General features: G+C 42.9%; 1 protein-coding gene across 6 annotated transcripts in view; it reads left to right on the top strand.

Moving 5' to 3' along the window:
- LOC108703248 (syntaxin-binding protein 4) overlaps positions 1-15,242 on the top strand; it is a 62,572-nt gene that overhangs the window by 18,060 nt on the left and 29,270 nt on the right. For 4 of the 6 annotated variants that reach the window (XM_041578775.1, XM_041578776.1, XM_041578774.1 and 1 more), the window contains exons 1-2: positions 1,350-1,582; positions 4,982-5,055. In XM_041578775.1, coding sequence (XP_041434709.1) covers positions 1,515-1,582; positions 4,982-5,055 — 142 coding nt within the window. In that variant the 5' untranslated portion in view covers positions 1,350-1,514. Of the gene's footprint in view, positions 1-1,349; positions 1,583-4,981; positions 5,056-15,242 lie in introns of those variants that run through there. The other 2 variants (XM_041578771.1, XM_041578772.1) reach the window with 2 other exon arrangements.

Here is a 15,242-nt window from a genome sequence, read left to right as displayed (position 1 = left end):
GAAAAGAGGTTCCAGCTAAATATTGGGAAGGGGTTTGTTACAGTGAGAGCTGTGAAGATGTGGAATTCTCTCCCTGAATCAGTGGTACAGGCTGATACATTAGATAGGTATAAGAAGGGGTTGGATGGTGTTTAGCAAGTGAGGGAATACAGGGATATGGGAAATAGCTCATAGTACAAGTTGATCCAGGGACTAGTCCAATTGCCATTTTGGAGTCAGGAAGGAATTTTTTCCCTCTCTGAGGCAAATTGGAGAGGCTTCAGATGGGTTTTTTGCCTTCCTCTGGATCAACTGACAGTTAGGCAGATAAAAAAAACGAAAAGGTGTATCTTTTTTTCAACCTTACTTACTTACTTACTATGAATGTCAGGAAGGCTGCAAGCAACTCCAAATTGATCCCAAGAGGTCTCCCATTGACTAAAACAGCAATGCTGCAAGTTTTAGGTTTCCGAATAGTCGAATTTGAGTTCTTAAAGGGCCAGAGTATTTAAAAATTCTGAAAAACCAAATCTTTAAAGGGATACTGTCATGGTTAAAATGTTCAGTTAATAGTGCTGCTCCAGTTAAATTGTGCGGTGAAATTTGTTTCTCAAAAGAGCAATTTTATTTTTGCAATTTTTTTAGCAATTTTGCTAGACATATTGTCAGTTTCCCAGCTGCCCCCAGTCATGTGACTTGTGCTCTGATAAACTTCAGTCACTCTTTACTGCTGTACTGCAAGTTGGAGTGATATCACCCCCCCAGCAGCCTAACAACAGAACAATGGGAAGGTAACCAGATAGCAGCTCCCTAACACAAGATAACAGCTGCCTGGTAGATCTAAGAACAGCACTCAATTGTAAAATCCAGGTCCCACTGTGACACATTCAGTTCCATTGAGTAGGAGAAACAACAGCCTGCCAGAAATCAGTTCAATCCTAAAGTGCTGGCTCTTTCTGAAAGCACATGACCAGGCAAAATGAGCTGAGATGCACCTACACACCAATATTACAACTAAATACACTTGTTGGTTCAGGAATGAAATTTTATATTGTAGCGTGAATTATTTGCAGTGTAAACAGTGTCATTTAGAAATAAAACTTCATCATAAAAATCATGACAGAATCCATTTAAAAAAAACAAATCAAATTTTATCAATTCTCTAGTCGGATTTGACAGTTTTGGCCATAAAAAGACTTGGATATTCGAATTTTCAATTCAACCCTTGATAAATAGGTATATATTTGAGTAAAGGGGTCACTCTCTTAGATTGGGGGGTTGTAGAGCTGCCTCAGGGGTTCAGACTTACCAGAGACACATTCCCTGGAGCCTGATGGCTTTGTGTATCCCCCGGGTTGCTATGTAGATGCTGACATGACTTGTAGAAGGATAAGGGAAAACAAATTTGACAAGTCCTTCAGTTCCCTCGGCCGCCATTGGTAGAAATGTAGTGGGTAGTATCACATGACCTGCCCTGTTTGGTACAAGCCCAGTCCCTTGCCTCCTCTTCCTCACTTGATGCACTGGCTGCTCTGATGTGGCCGGGAGTTGGGAAGATGCCTTCTGTCTCTGTGTTCTGCAAAGGGGCCGTGCTGATCAGCAGGTGAGAGGCTCACACAGACTCATGGGTAAATAGGTCAGTGAGGGGGGTTCCATTGGGATTTGCCAGGGACAGAGGGCTAGGGGCAGCCAGCTCCACATCTGTTACAGCTTTCTCTCCTGCTCACAGATTATACCCTTTCCCTTGCACCGTTCCTTTTTAGCATTCTATGACATATTTGGGGTGATTTTGTTGGATTTGGAGAGTTCCAAAGTTTCTTATTATTATATATTATATTTTATAGTCACATACAAGTGCCTAAAGGTAAAAACCTTTCATGGCGGTGTTGCTCCATCTAAATATTACTGGACTACAGCTCCCAGAATGCTTTGTTATGTCAGCAAAGGATAAACCATGTTAGGGACATTATACTTCCATATCCATATGTTGCAGGACTACAGCTCCCAGCATGCTTCACTATGTTAGCAATGGATACAGTATTCTAGGGAAATTAACCTTATATTGCAGGGTTGCTTTACCCAAATGCTGCTGGACTACAGCTCCCAGCATGCTCCGTTGAGTCAGCAAAGGATAAACCATGTTAGAGACATTAAACTTCCATAGAGGTGTTGCTCCATCCACATGTTGCCCGACTACAGCTCCCAGCATGCTTCACTATGTTAGCAATGGATAAAGTATGATTAACCTTGTATAGAAGGGTTGCTCTACCCAGATGTTGCTGGACTACAGCTCCCAGCATGCTCTGTTATATCAGCAAGGCATGCTGGGTACATTAACCTTCTATATCAGCATTGCTCTTCCCAAATGACATTGCACTACAACTCCCAGCATTCTCCTTCATATAAGCAATGGTTAGGTTATGATGTAAATTGTAGTCCAACAGACATAGAAACAGATTCTTAAAGGGATACTGTCATGGGAAAAAAAATTTTTTCAAAATGAATCAGTTAATAGTGCTGCTCAGCAGAATTCTGCACTGAAATCCATTTCTCAAAAGAGCAAATAGATTTTTTTATATTCAATTTTGAAATCTGACATGGGGCTAGACATATTGTCAATTTCCCAGCTGCCCCAAGTCATGTGACTTGTGCTCTGATAAACTTCAATCACTCTTTACTGCTGTACTGCAAGTTGGAGTGATATCACCCCTCCTTTTTCCCCCCAGCAGCCAAACAAAAGAACAATGGGAAGGTAACCAGATAGCAGCTCCCTAACACAAGATAACAGCTGCCTGGTAGATCTAAGAACAACACTCAATAGTAAAAACCCATGTCTCACTGAGACACATTCAGTTACATTGAGAAGAAAAAACAGCAGCCTGCCAGAAAGCATTTCTCTCCTAAAGTGCAGTCACAAGTCACATGACCAGGGGCAGCTAGGAAATTGACAATATGTCTAGCCCCATGTCAGATTTCAAAATTGAATATAAAAAAATCTGTTTGCTCTTTTGAGAAATTGATGTCAGTGCAAAATTTTGCTGGAGCAGCACTATTAACTGATGCATTTTGAAAAAAACATGTTTTTCCATGACAGTATCCCTTTAAAGCAATTCATTACCAAGCTTTCCAGGACCAGAGGCCTAATTCATGCAAGAGGACCCACCAATGAGAATCCAGCCTGCCCTGCTTATACCCAACCCTCTTTTCTTGGTTCCATATGATCAGCACAGAAACAGTGTAAAAGTTACAAAGCTCTGTTGTGGCGGTTACACGTGAATTAGCTCCATACACAGCGATCCCAGAAATAATCCGAAACAAAGAGCTAATCTGTCGGTTTATAAAGGTGTGCAGATTAATGTCAGATTTACGCTTACAATTGTGCTGTTATTACTACATGACCCAGCATGACCCATCAAAGCCAGTGGGACAGTGGGGAAGGGGTAACTAAATGGACGATGTAGCCAGCCGTGTTGACTAGCAGTGGCCCACCTAACAGGGACCCACCAAAAAAACCTTGGACCAGGGAACCCACCAAAACATTTTAGACCAGGGGCCCACCAAAAAAACCCTTAGACCAGGTGCCCACCAAAAACCCCTAGACCAGGGGCCACCCAAAATCTTTAGACCAGGGACCCACCCAAAAAACTTGGACATGGGGCCCACCAAAAAAACCCTTAGACCAGGCCTGGACTGGCAATCTGTGGGTTCTGGCAAATGCCAGAGGGGCTGCTGTATGGTTCCATAGAAAGTTACCATAGAGTGAGCTGGTTGGGGGCTGTTTGGGCTGGTAGGGGGCTGTTTGGGCCTCTGCGTAATTGGAATGGTAGGGCCTATTTTGACTCCCAGCCCAGGTCTGCCTTAGACCAGGGGACCACCAAAAAAACTTAGACCAGGGGCCCACCAAAAAACCCTTACGCTAGGGGGCCCACCAAAAAACCTTAGACCAGGGGCCCACAAAAAACCTTAGACCAGTGGCCCACCCAAAAACCTTAGACCAGGGGCCCACCAAATAACCTTAGACCAGGGGCCCACCCAAAAAACCTTAGACCAGGGGCCCACCAAATAACCTTAGACCAGTGGCCCACCCAAAAACCTTAGACCAGGGGCCCACCAAATAGCCTTAGACCAGGGGCCCAGCCAAAAACCTTAGACCAGGGGCCCACCAAATAGCCTTAGACCAGGGGCCCACCCAAAAACCATTAGACCAGGGGCCCACCAAAAAAACAGACAAGGGGCCTACCAAAAAAACAGACCAGGGGCCTACCCAAAAACCTTAGACCAGGGGGCCCACTCTCAGTACTATTATTCTTCCTCTCCTCACTCAACCTCTATTCTCCTATTCTCTTTCATTTACATACTATAATCTATTATTCCATCTCTTTGTTCTCAACAATAGGGAATGATCATGAAATAGGCCAAATGTTTAGAAGCATGAGGGCCCACCAGGAGTTTTCCTGGTATCCCTGTGGGCCAGTCCAACACTGTGCCTAGGGCAAACTTGGCCCAGCCCTGATTAATATAAATATATCCTATTCGACAATATTCTCTAAATATTAATTCAGCTCAGGATGCCTACTTGTTATTTAAGGATTACTTACACTTTGATACAATTGATGTTATTATTTTATTTTTCATCTCCCATCAGAGAAAATAATTATGTTCCTGACTTCACTGAAGCTGCTTATTAATCTCCCCAAGCTGTTTCATGTTATGGAAAGCTGCACAATCCATTTATAGGACAGAGGGGAGAGGGTATAGGGAGTATAAATGCAACTGATTCACACAGAAGCTGGAGATGCAAGGACCGTACCTCCCAACATTTTGGAAATAGAAAGAGGGACAAAAAGATTGTCAACCCAAAGCTTTCAGACTATTGAAACAATGTAGCAGGGAACTCCCAGTTTCAACAATACCTTGGGTGTTCTGTGATTAACAGACCATTAAAGATAATTAATGCAGCTACTGATCGATAAGTCATTGCAATTTATTTTTATTGTTGCAGGACACTAATGGGCCCCTATGGGATGGACCGCACCGTGTACTGCATGGAGTTCAATGATTGTGTCAATGGACTGGGTGAAGTATTAGCTGTTTATTATAATTAATTGGATACAGAATGATATAAGTCAGTGAGATTGATGCTTTATTTATGCACATGTCTACTGCCCTTATTCACCCAACAATCCTACTGCCCCAGCAGTATTTTGCATTAAAGGGATAAGCAAGATTATGAGCTGCTCAGGGACTGCTAGTGCTACATATGTACCTAATCCATAGGGTTTTTATATTTTTTATTGAAAACTTTACAACAAAATATGACCATAATTTAGACTAACATTACAATAACAATACACTCATACAGAACCAAAATCCCCCAGGACAAGGGAAGGTGATGGAAGTCTTACTGCTGCTCTGCGTTAATTTCACCTGCAGAAATAGGGATTGAAAGCACTACTAGATGGGTGTCCAATATACACAAAGACAAGGGAAATGTTGGAAGGGTTACTGCCTGCTCTGCTTTCATTTCCCCTCCACAAACAGGGATTGGTAGCACTAGATGAGTGCCCAATATTCCTAGAGACAAGAGGAAAGTGTTGGGAGGGTTACTGTCTGCTCTGCTTTCATTTCCCCTCCAGAAATAGGGATTGAAAGCACTACTAGATTGGTGCCCACTATACACAAAGACAAGGGGAATGTTGGAAGGGTTACTGTCTGCTCTGCCTTCGTCTCCCCTCCAGAAATAGGGATTGGTAGTACTAGGTGAGTGCTCAATATTCCTAGAGACAAGAGGAAAGCGTTGGAAGGGTCACTGTCTGCTCTGCTTTCATTTCCCCTCCAGAAATAGGGATTGAAAGCACTACTAGATGGGTGCCCAATATATGCAAAGACAAGGGAAATGTTGGAAGGGTTACTGTCTGCTCTGCTTTCATTTCCCCTCCAGAAATAGGGATTGAAAGCACTACTAGATGGGTGCCCAATATACACAAAGAAAAGGGAAATGTTGTAAGGGTTACTGCCTGCTCTGCTTTCATCTCCCATCCACAAATAGGGATTGAAAGCACTACTAGATGGGTGTCCAATATACACAAAGACAAAGGAAATGTTGGAAGGGTTACTGTCTGTTTTCCTTTCATCTCCCCTCCACAAATAGGGATTGGTAGCTCTAGATGAGTGCCCAAAATTCCTAGAGACAAGAGGAAAGTGTTGGAAGGGGTACTGTCTGCTCTGCTTTCATTTCCCCTCCAGAAATAGGGATTGGTAGTACTAGGTGAGTGCCCAATATTCCTAGAGACAAGAGGAAAGCGTTGGAAGGGTCAACGTCTGCTCTGCTTTCATTTCCCCTCCAGAAATAGGGATTGAAAGCACTACTAGATGGGTGCCCAATATATGCAAAGACAAGGGAAATGTTGGAAGGGTTACTGTCTGCTCTGCTTTCATCTCCCCTCCAGAAATTGGGATTGGTGGCTCTAGATGAGTGCCCAATATTCCTAGAGACAATAGGAAAGTGTTTGGAGGGTTACTGTCTGCTCTGCTTTCATTTCCCCTCCAGAAATAGGGATTGAAAGCACTGCTTAATGGGTGCCCAGTATATGCAAAGACAAGGGAAATGTTGGAAGGGTTACTGTCTGCTCTGCTTTCATCTCCCCTCCAGAAATAGGGATTGGTAGTACTAGGTGAGTGCCCAATATACCTAGAGACAAGAGGAAAGTGTTGGAAGTGTCACTGTCTGCTCTGCTTTCATTTCCCCTCCAGAAATAGGGATTGAAAGAACTACTAGATGGGTGTCCAATATATGCAAAGACAAGGGAAATGTTGGAAGGGTTACTGTCTGCTCTGCTTTCATTTCCCCATCACAAATAATGATTGAAAGCATCATTTTGCATTAAAGGTATAAGCAAGATTGTGAGCTGCTCAAGGACTGGTAGTGCTAGATATGTACCTAATCCATGGGGTTTTTATGTTTTTTATCAAAAACTTTACAACAAAATATGACCATAATTTATATTGTATGTATATACATATATAGGGATTGGTAGCACTAGATGAGTGCCCAATATTCCTAGAGACAAGAGGAAATCGTTAGAATGGTTACTGTCTGCTCTGCTTTCAGTTCCCCTCCACAAATAGGGATTGAAAGCACTACTAGTGCTTTGGTTGGGGTTGGTAGCACTAAAAAGGGGAAAGTTTATAAAGGGTTACTGCCTCATAGCCAATCATGAACAGGCAGTGGCTTGTAAACACACAGGAGATATAACGTATAACCATTCAGAGCATTAAACCAATGGTGCACACAGTGTATGCTTCACTTACCATGTCCTTAGGCCCTTAATTCTTTGATTCTATTGGCTGTTTGTCCAGGGGAGGGGCTGTATGTGTGATACATTAATTTAATCCTCCTAATGCCGATTGCTTTATATCTTTCCCCCTCTGCACAGGGAGGTATTATTCTAGGGAGTCACAGTACAGAGTGTTCCAGCTGATCTTTAATAAAAAAATAGGATTAGCCGTCTCGTCCTACACACGCTCGCGGCTGCTCTATACGTATAACAGGCACAGCTGAATGTCAATAACTGCGTCTTGCTAAGTTGGATCTTTTATTTATATCTTAAAGGGGATGTAAACCCAAAAGTTACATTGCACCTAATCAAAGAAATAGAATTCTAGGCAACTTTCTAATACATATTCTTGACACATTTAAATGTGTAATAAGGTTATTTGTATAATTGCTATTGAAAGCAGCATCTGTCTCTGCTGGTTCTGACTCCTGAAACAATGTAGCGACCAGTCAGCTGACTTGAAGGAGAACTGACTCTGTTTCAAGACCAAAGAACAGCAAGGCATAAACAAATACAATCAATAGCAATTACATTCACAATTAACTGACTGTTTTTGCAGTGTTCAAATTAAAAAAATTTACCGCAAATTTTTTTGGTGTTCAAACTCTAATTGAAATTAGGCTTCTGAAAACTCGAATGCAGGGGTGCTCCGCCAATGAGTCAAGGTTTACAAAGAAGCCACTGGGAGTTGTACTAGGCAAAATATAAGCTTTTTATTCAATCCGGGTTTTAGAAAAAAATAAATATTTTGTATAATTGAAATTTATGAACAGAATACGAATTTGATGCATTTTATGGTTTAATTCAATAGTGTTTTTTTAGATTTGAATCTTCAGTATATAACTTTAAAGAGCTCTATCACAGGAAAACATTTTTGTTTTGTTTCGTTTTTTAACACATCCGTTAATAGTGCTGCTCCAGCAGCAGAACCATGGACTGAAATCTGTTTTTTAAAAAAGCAAACAGATTTTATAATATTTAATTTTGAAATTTAGCATAGGGCTAGATATGTTCTTATTTTCCCAGGTGCCCTTAGTCATGTGAGTTGTGCACTGATAAACTTCTTTGCTGCTGCACTGCAAGTGCTATCTCTCCCAACAGAACAATGAGAAGGTAACTAGATAACAGCTCACTGACACCTGCATTACTGGGTGTAGATATGAGAATAGCACATAGTAGTAAAAAAGTCCCAATGCAACCCCTTCAGTTACAGTGAGTAGAAGAAACAATAGCTTATCTAAAAGCAGTTCCATTGTGTTGGCTCTTTCAGCACTGGATCAGGTACAATGCACTGAGATGGCTGCCTACACATCAATAGTACAGCTAAAAAAATACATTTGTTGGTACAGGAATAAAACTTTATTTGGTAGAATAAATTATTTGTAATGTATAAAGTGTAATTTAGAAATAAAAACGACACCACAAAAATCACAACATGATTCCCTATTTGAATGAAAATAAAATCTGACATTTTGGCCCTTATTTCTCAAAATCTGAAGTATTTAAATTAAAAAAACAATCAACCAAACTAGAATCCACGATTGGACCTTATTTATTATTTAAAAAGCATGAATTAATCAGATCGAGGACAAAGCCAATAAAATCGAGCGATAACCCAAATTGTATGTTTTTTTCTGAGTTTTTCCCCCAATTGCTAGATTTTTTGGGTTTTTTTTCCAAAAAAGCCCAATTTTTTTCAGAAATAGTCAAATTTTTTAAACTAATTCCAATGCAGGCCACAGAAACTTCCAAATAGGATAGGGACCTCTCCCATTGACTTATATACAACCTTGGCAGGACTGAGATGCCTGATTTTCAGATTCTGACTTTTTGCAGCATCAGGCTTTAATAAATATCCAAAAATTTGAGGGTTTTTTTTTACCACTTAAAATTTTGATTTTACTCAATTGTTTCAAGGTTTTAACATTCGGTCTTTAATAAATAACCCCCTTTAAGTTTGATAGATAGGTCTCCCCATGCTCTGAACAAACACTTTACCAATAATTAATATCCAAATGAATATCACAATAAGTGACCTATTTTAAAAAAAATCACATCGAATTGCAATAGGCGTATCAGTTTTAATTGCCCTTTAACGTGTTTTACCTTGAGCTGCCATTTTGTGAAGACCAGTGTGTCTCTCGATGATCACCTGACAGGAATACACGCCCACTTCTCTTCATCTCTTTGGTGATATAGCCCAGCAAGTGTGTGTGCCCTTGGTTTGTGTGTGAGCACAAATGCTTCCTTATAAATAATCTGACAGGAAGTAATGCAGGTTCTGACTGAAACAGGAAGTAGTGTGTGAGAAAAAGATAGCTAATCTATAATGATTTGGTCCCATATACGGGCAATAAGCTGCCAACTATATCTGAAGAAGGCTCTCCTTGTAAGGATGGGCTGCCTCAGAAATCATGGGGCCTTATACAATTAGTTACCACCCCCTAATGGGCCTGAATCGTAAGTCTAATCATCACTATGGCCTTCTGAGTAAACTAATTATAATGTGGCCCAATTAAAAGAAATGTCTAAGTAACTGTGCTCCTGGCCATGCCCCTAATCCACACCAACAACACTCATTACACCGCAAACACTAGCAGAATCTATCCAAACTCCGCCCATTCCTCAAGCCCCGTCCCTTTTGCAGCCAGCAAAGAGTTTTGTGTTTCTCATAACTGATAAGAACCAAAGGCCTACAAGGCAAAATCCAAGATACAAAGGGTTAATCAAATTCAAACTCCAGGCAAGTACAGTTCAGGGACATGTTAAGAGTCCAGCAACAGGGATCCAGCAGCAGTAGCGATCAGAGAGAAATGTTACACTGAAATCATTTATTATATATAAAATTAATAAAACAAACAAACATATTAATTGCTGGAGAGAAACAGTCATTTGCCAGGCACTACTATGGAGGCAAGGGTGAAACGCCAGAGCCTTGCGCTATTCAGTAATCACCCCCGTCCAGCAATCAGACAGGATTTGAGTCTGTCGGGCCCTGTGGATGAAAGGATTTGCTGAATGGTTGTGGAAATATGAAACCATTACTGCAATTACACACCCACGGATGAGGTGGAAAATAGGATCAGAGCCTATAAATCTATATAAAAACCCATTATATAAAAACAACCTAGAAAGGCTAAAATGAAATTGGTTCCTGGGGACGTATTTTATATTTTACATAATCTCTTAATCTCATGGGAAGTGCACAGGGAGATGTTATAGATCAAATAGTCACGTATTAAGGAAAATATAATAACCGTAATCCGTAAATCCCAAACCATATATCAGATGCGCCTCCCACAATCCTCAACTGTATTGAGTCGACTTATACAGGTCAGGAAACTCTGAGTAGCACTCTTGTATTATAAGGGATAATGTACCCCCTACTGTAAATGATAAGGATATTAGAAGTCACTGAGGGGTTGTTCTGTGACCATATAAAGGCACAAGGCTGCAGGCTGAGTTATACAGGGAACTCTGAGTATCACTCATGTATTATAAGGGATAATGTACCTCCTACTGTAAATGATAAGGATATTAGAAGTCACTGAGGGGTTGTTCTGTGACTATATAAAGGCACAAGGCTGCAGGCTGAGTTATACAGGGAACTCTGAGTATCACTCATGTATAGGGATGTAGCGAACGTCGGAAAAAAAGTTCGCGAACATATTCGCGAACTTGCGCAAAAACGCGAGCGGTTCGCGAACGGTTCGCGAACCCCATAGACTTCAATGGGAAGGCGAACTTTAACATCTAGAAAAGACATTTCTGGCCAGAAAAATGATTTTAAAGTTGTTTAAAGGGTGCAACGACCTGGACAGTGGCATGCCAGAGGGGGATCAAGGGCAAAAATGTATCTGAAAAATCTGCCTGTGTGTGCTTGGAAGAGATAGTGTAGGGGGAGAGCTGTTAGTGATTTCAGGGACAGATGATAGTAAGTTTGCTGGCTAGTAATCTGCTTGATACTGCTCTGTATTGGAGGGACAGAAGTCTGCAGGGATTTGAGGGACATTTTAGCTTAGGTAGCTTTGCTGGCTAGTAATCTACTGTTCTCTTTAAACAACTGCCATACGTTGACCTTGTAGGCATTGTTTGCCCAGTTTTTTTGGACGCAGCCACTGAAGCACAGTTGCCAGAAAAAATATGCCATATAAATGCTGAAAATAGTCATTTTTCGCCATACGTTGACCTTGTAGACATTGTTTGCCCAGTTTTTTTGGACGCAGCCACTGAAGCACAGTTGCCAGAAAAATTATGCCATATAAATGCTGAAAATATAAATTTTTTTGGTTGCAGCCACTGAAGCACAGAGGCCAGAAAAATTATGCCATATAAATGCAGAAAATATGCATTTTTTTGGTCGCAGCCACTGAAGCACAGTTGACAGAAAAATTATGCCATATAAATGCTGAAAATATAAACTTTTTTGGTTGCAGCCACTGAAGCACAGAGGCCAGAAAAATTATGCCATATAAATGCAGAAAACATGCATTTTTTTGGTCGCAGCCACTGAAGCACAGTTGACAGAAAAATTATGCCATATAAATGCTGAAAATATACATTTTTTTGGTTGCAGCCACTGAAGCACAGAGGCCAGAAAAATTATGCCATATAAATGCAGAAAATATGCATTTTTTTGGTCGCAGCCACTGAAGCACAGTTGCCAGAAAAAATATGCCATATAAATGCTGAAAATAGTCATTTTTTGCCATATACGTTGAGTCAACGTATGGCAAAAAATGACTATTTTCAGCATTTATATGGCATATTTTTTCTGGCCTCTGTGCTTCAGTGGCTGCGGCCAAAAAAACTGGGCAAACAATGCCTACAAGGTCAACGTCGTTGACCTTGTAGGCATTGTTTGCCCAGTTTTTTTGGCCGCAGCCACTGAAGCACAGAGGCCAGAAAAAATATGCCATATAAATGCTGAAAATAGTCATTTTTTTGGTCGCAGCCACTGAAGCACAGTTGCCAGAAAAATTATGCCATATAAATGCTGAAAATATAAATTTTTTTGGTTGCAGCCACTGAAGCACAGAGGCCAGAAAAATTATGCCATATAAATGCAGAAAATATGCATTTTTTTGGTTGCAGCCACTGAAGCACAGAGGCCAGAAAAATTATGCCATATAAATGCAGAAAATATGCATTTTTTTGGATGCAGCCACTGAAGCACAGTTGCCAGAAAAAATATGCCATATAAATGCTGAAAATAGTCATTTTTTGCCATACGTTGACCTTGTAGACATTGTTTGCCCAGTTTTTTTGGTTGCAGCCACTGAAGCACAGAGGCCAGAAAAAATTAAACCAGTAGGGTTTGCACCCTAGTTTGTAACGGTGGCGGAGGGAGGAGGAGGACGCTAAAGGACAGCTGTGTGTGGAGTCATGAGGCTTGAAGAGAAGGACAGCTGCATAGAAGTCAGAACAAGTCTTCCGGCGTGCAGTAACCCTCCGAGATCCACCCCTCATTCATTTTAATAAAGGTCAGGTAATCGACACTTTTGTGACCTAGGCGAGTTCTCTTCTCAGTTACAATCCCTCCTGCTGCACTGAAGGTCCTTTCTGAGAGCACACTTGAGGCTGGGCAAGACAAGAGGTTCATGGCAAATTGTGACAGCTCTGGCCACAGATCAAGCCTGCGCACCCAGTAGTCCAGGGGTTCATCGCTCCTCAGAGTGTCGATATCTGCAGTTAATGCCAGGTAGTCCGCTACCTGCCGGTCGAGGCGTTCTTTGAGGGTGGATCCAGAAGGGTTGTGGCGCTGCCTTGGACAGAAAAACATTTGCATGTCTGACGTTACAGACTGGCCAAAGGGCTTTGTCCTTGCAGGTGTGCTCGTGGCAGGATTACTGGCACCTCTGCCCCTGGAATGTTGATGAGTTCCTGAAGTGACATCACCCTTAAAAGCATTGTACAACATGTTTTGCAGGCTGGTTTGTAAATGCCGCATCTTTTCGGACTTGTGGTATGTTGGTAACATTTCTGACACTTTATGCTTGTACCGAGGGTCTAGTAGCGTTGCGACCCAGTACAGGTCCTTCTCCTTAAGCCTCTTGATACGGGGGTCCTTCAACAGGCATGACAGCATGAAAGACCCCATTCTCACAAGGTTGGATGCAGAGCTATCCATCTCCGCTTCCTCATTATCAAGGACTGCATCATCCACGGTCTCCTCCCCCCAGCCACGTACAAGACCAGGGGTCCCCAAAAGGTCACCACTAGCCCCCTGGGAAGCCTGCTCCTGTTGGTCCTCCTCCTCCTCCTCCACAAAGCCACCTTCCTCCTCTGACTCCACTTCTGGCACCTCTCCCTGCGTTGCAGCAGGTGCCTGGGTTCGTTCTGGTGATTCCGACCAGAAATCGTGCGCTTCCAGCTCCTCGTCACGCTGGTCTACAGCCTCATCTGTCACTCGTCGCACGGCACGCTCCAGGAAGAAAGCGAAGGGTATTAGGTCGCTGATGGTGCCTTCGGTGCGACTGACCATATTTGTCACCTCTTCAAAAGGTCGCATGAGCCTGCAGGCATCGCGCATAAGCACCCAGTAACGGGGGAAAAAAATCCCCAGCTGTGCAGATCCAGTCCTACCACCCAGTTCAAAAAGGTACTCGTTGACGGCCCTTTGTTGTTGCAGCAGACGTTCCAACATAAGGAGCGTTGAATTCCAGCGAGTCTGGCTGTCAGAAATCAAACGCCTGACTGGCATGTTGTAGCGCTGCTGAATGTCAGCAAGGCGTGCCATGGCTGTGTAGGAACGTCTGAAATGGGCCGACACCTTTCTGGACTGGGTGAGAACGTCCTGGAATCCTGGGTACTTGGAGACAAAACGTTGGACTATTAAATTTAACACATGTGCCATGCAGGGCACATGTGTTAAATTGCCTAGTCTCAACGCTGCCAACAGATTGCTTCCATTGTCACACACCACTTTTCCGATCTGCAGTTGGTGTGGGGTCAGCCACCGATCGGCCTGTGACTGCAGAGATGACAGGAGTACAGATCCGGTATGGTTTTTGCTTTCCAGGCACGTCATCCCCAAGACAGCGTGACAACGGCGTACCTGGCACGTCGAATAGCCTAGGGGGAGCTGGGGGTGCACAGGTGTGGAGGAGGAGAAGGAGGACCCAGCAGCAGAGTAAGAAGAAGAAGAAGACGAGGTAGAGAGCGATGGAGGAGTAGAGGTGGTGGCAGAACCGCGTGCAATCCGTGGCGGTGACACCAACTCCACTGTTGTTGTTGAGCTACCCATTCCCTGCTTCCCAGCCATTACCAAGTTCACCCAGTGGGCAGTGTAGGTGACATACCTGCCCTGACCATGCTTGGAGGACCATGCGTCAGTAGTCATATGGACCTTTGGCCCAACACTAAGTGACAGAGATGCGGTAACTTGGCTCTGCACATGTTGGTACAGGTGTGGTATTCCCTTTTTAGAAAAAAAATTGCGGCTGGGTACCTTCCACTGCGGTGTCCCAATTGCTACAAATTTGCGGAAGGCCTCAGAGTCCACCAGCTGGTATGGTAAAAGCTGGCGGGCTAAGAGTGCAGACAAGCCAGCTGTCAGACGCCGGGCAAGGGGGTGACAGTCAGACATTGGCTTCTTACGCTCAAACATGGCCTTCACAGAAACTTGGCTGGTGGCAGATGACTGGGAATGGGAACAGGTGGTCAAGGTGGAAGGCGGAGTGGAGGGTGGTTCAGACGGGTCAAGGAGAGCAGAGGTAGAGCAGTAAGATGCTGGACCAGAAGGAGTGTGGCTTTTAGTTTGCCTGTTGCCTTTGAGGTGTTGCTCCCAAAGTGCTTTGTGCTTGCCGCTCATGTGCCTTCGCATAGAAGTTGTACCTATGTGGCTGTTGGGCTTACCAAGGCTCAGTTTCTGACTGCACTCATTGCAAATTACAATGCTTTTGTCAGAGGCACACACATTAAAAA

The sequence above is a fragment of the Xenopus laevis genome, chromosome 9_10S (assembly GCF_017654675.1).
Source record: "Xenopus laevis strain J_2021 chromosome 9_10S, Xenopus_laevis_v10.1, whole genome shotgun sequence".
NCBI lineage: Eukaryota > Metazoa > Chordata > Amphibia > Anura > Pipidae > Xenopus > Xenopus laevis.
This window is presented reverse-complemented; position numbering and strand designations above follow the sequence as displayed.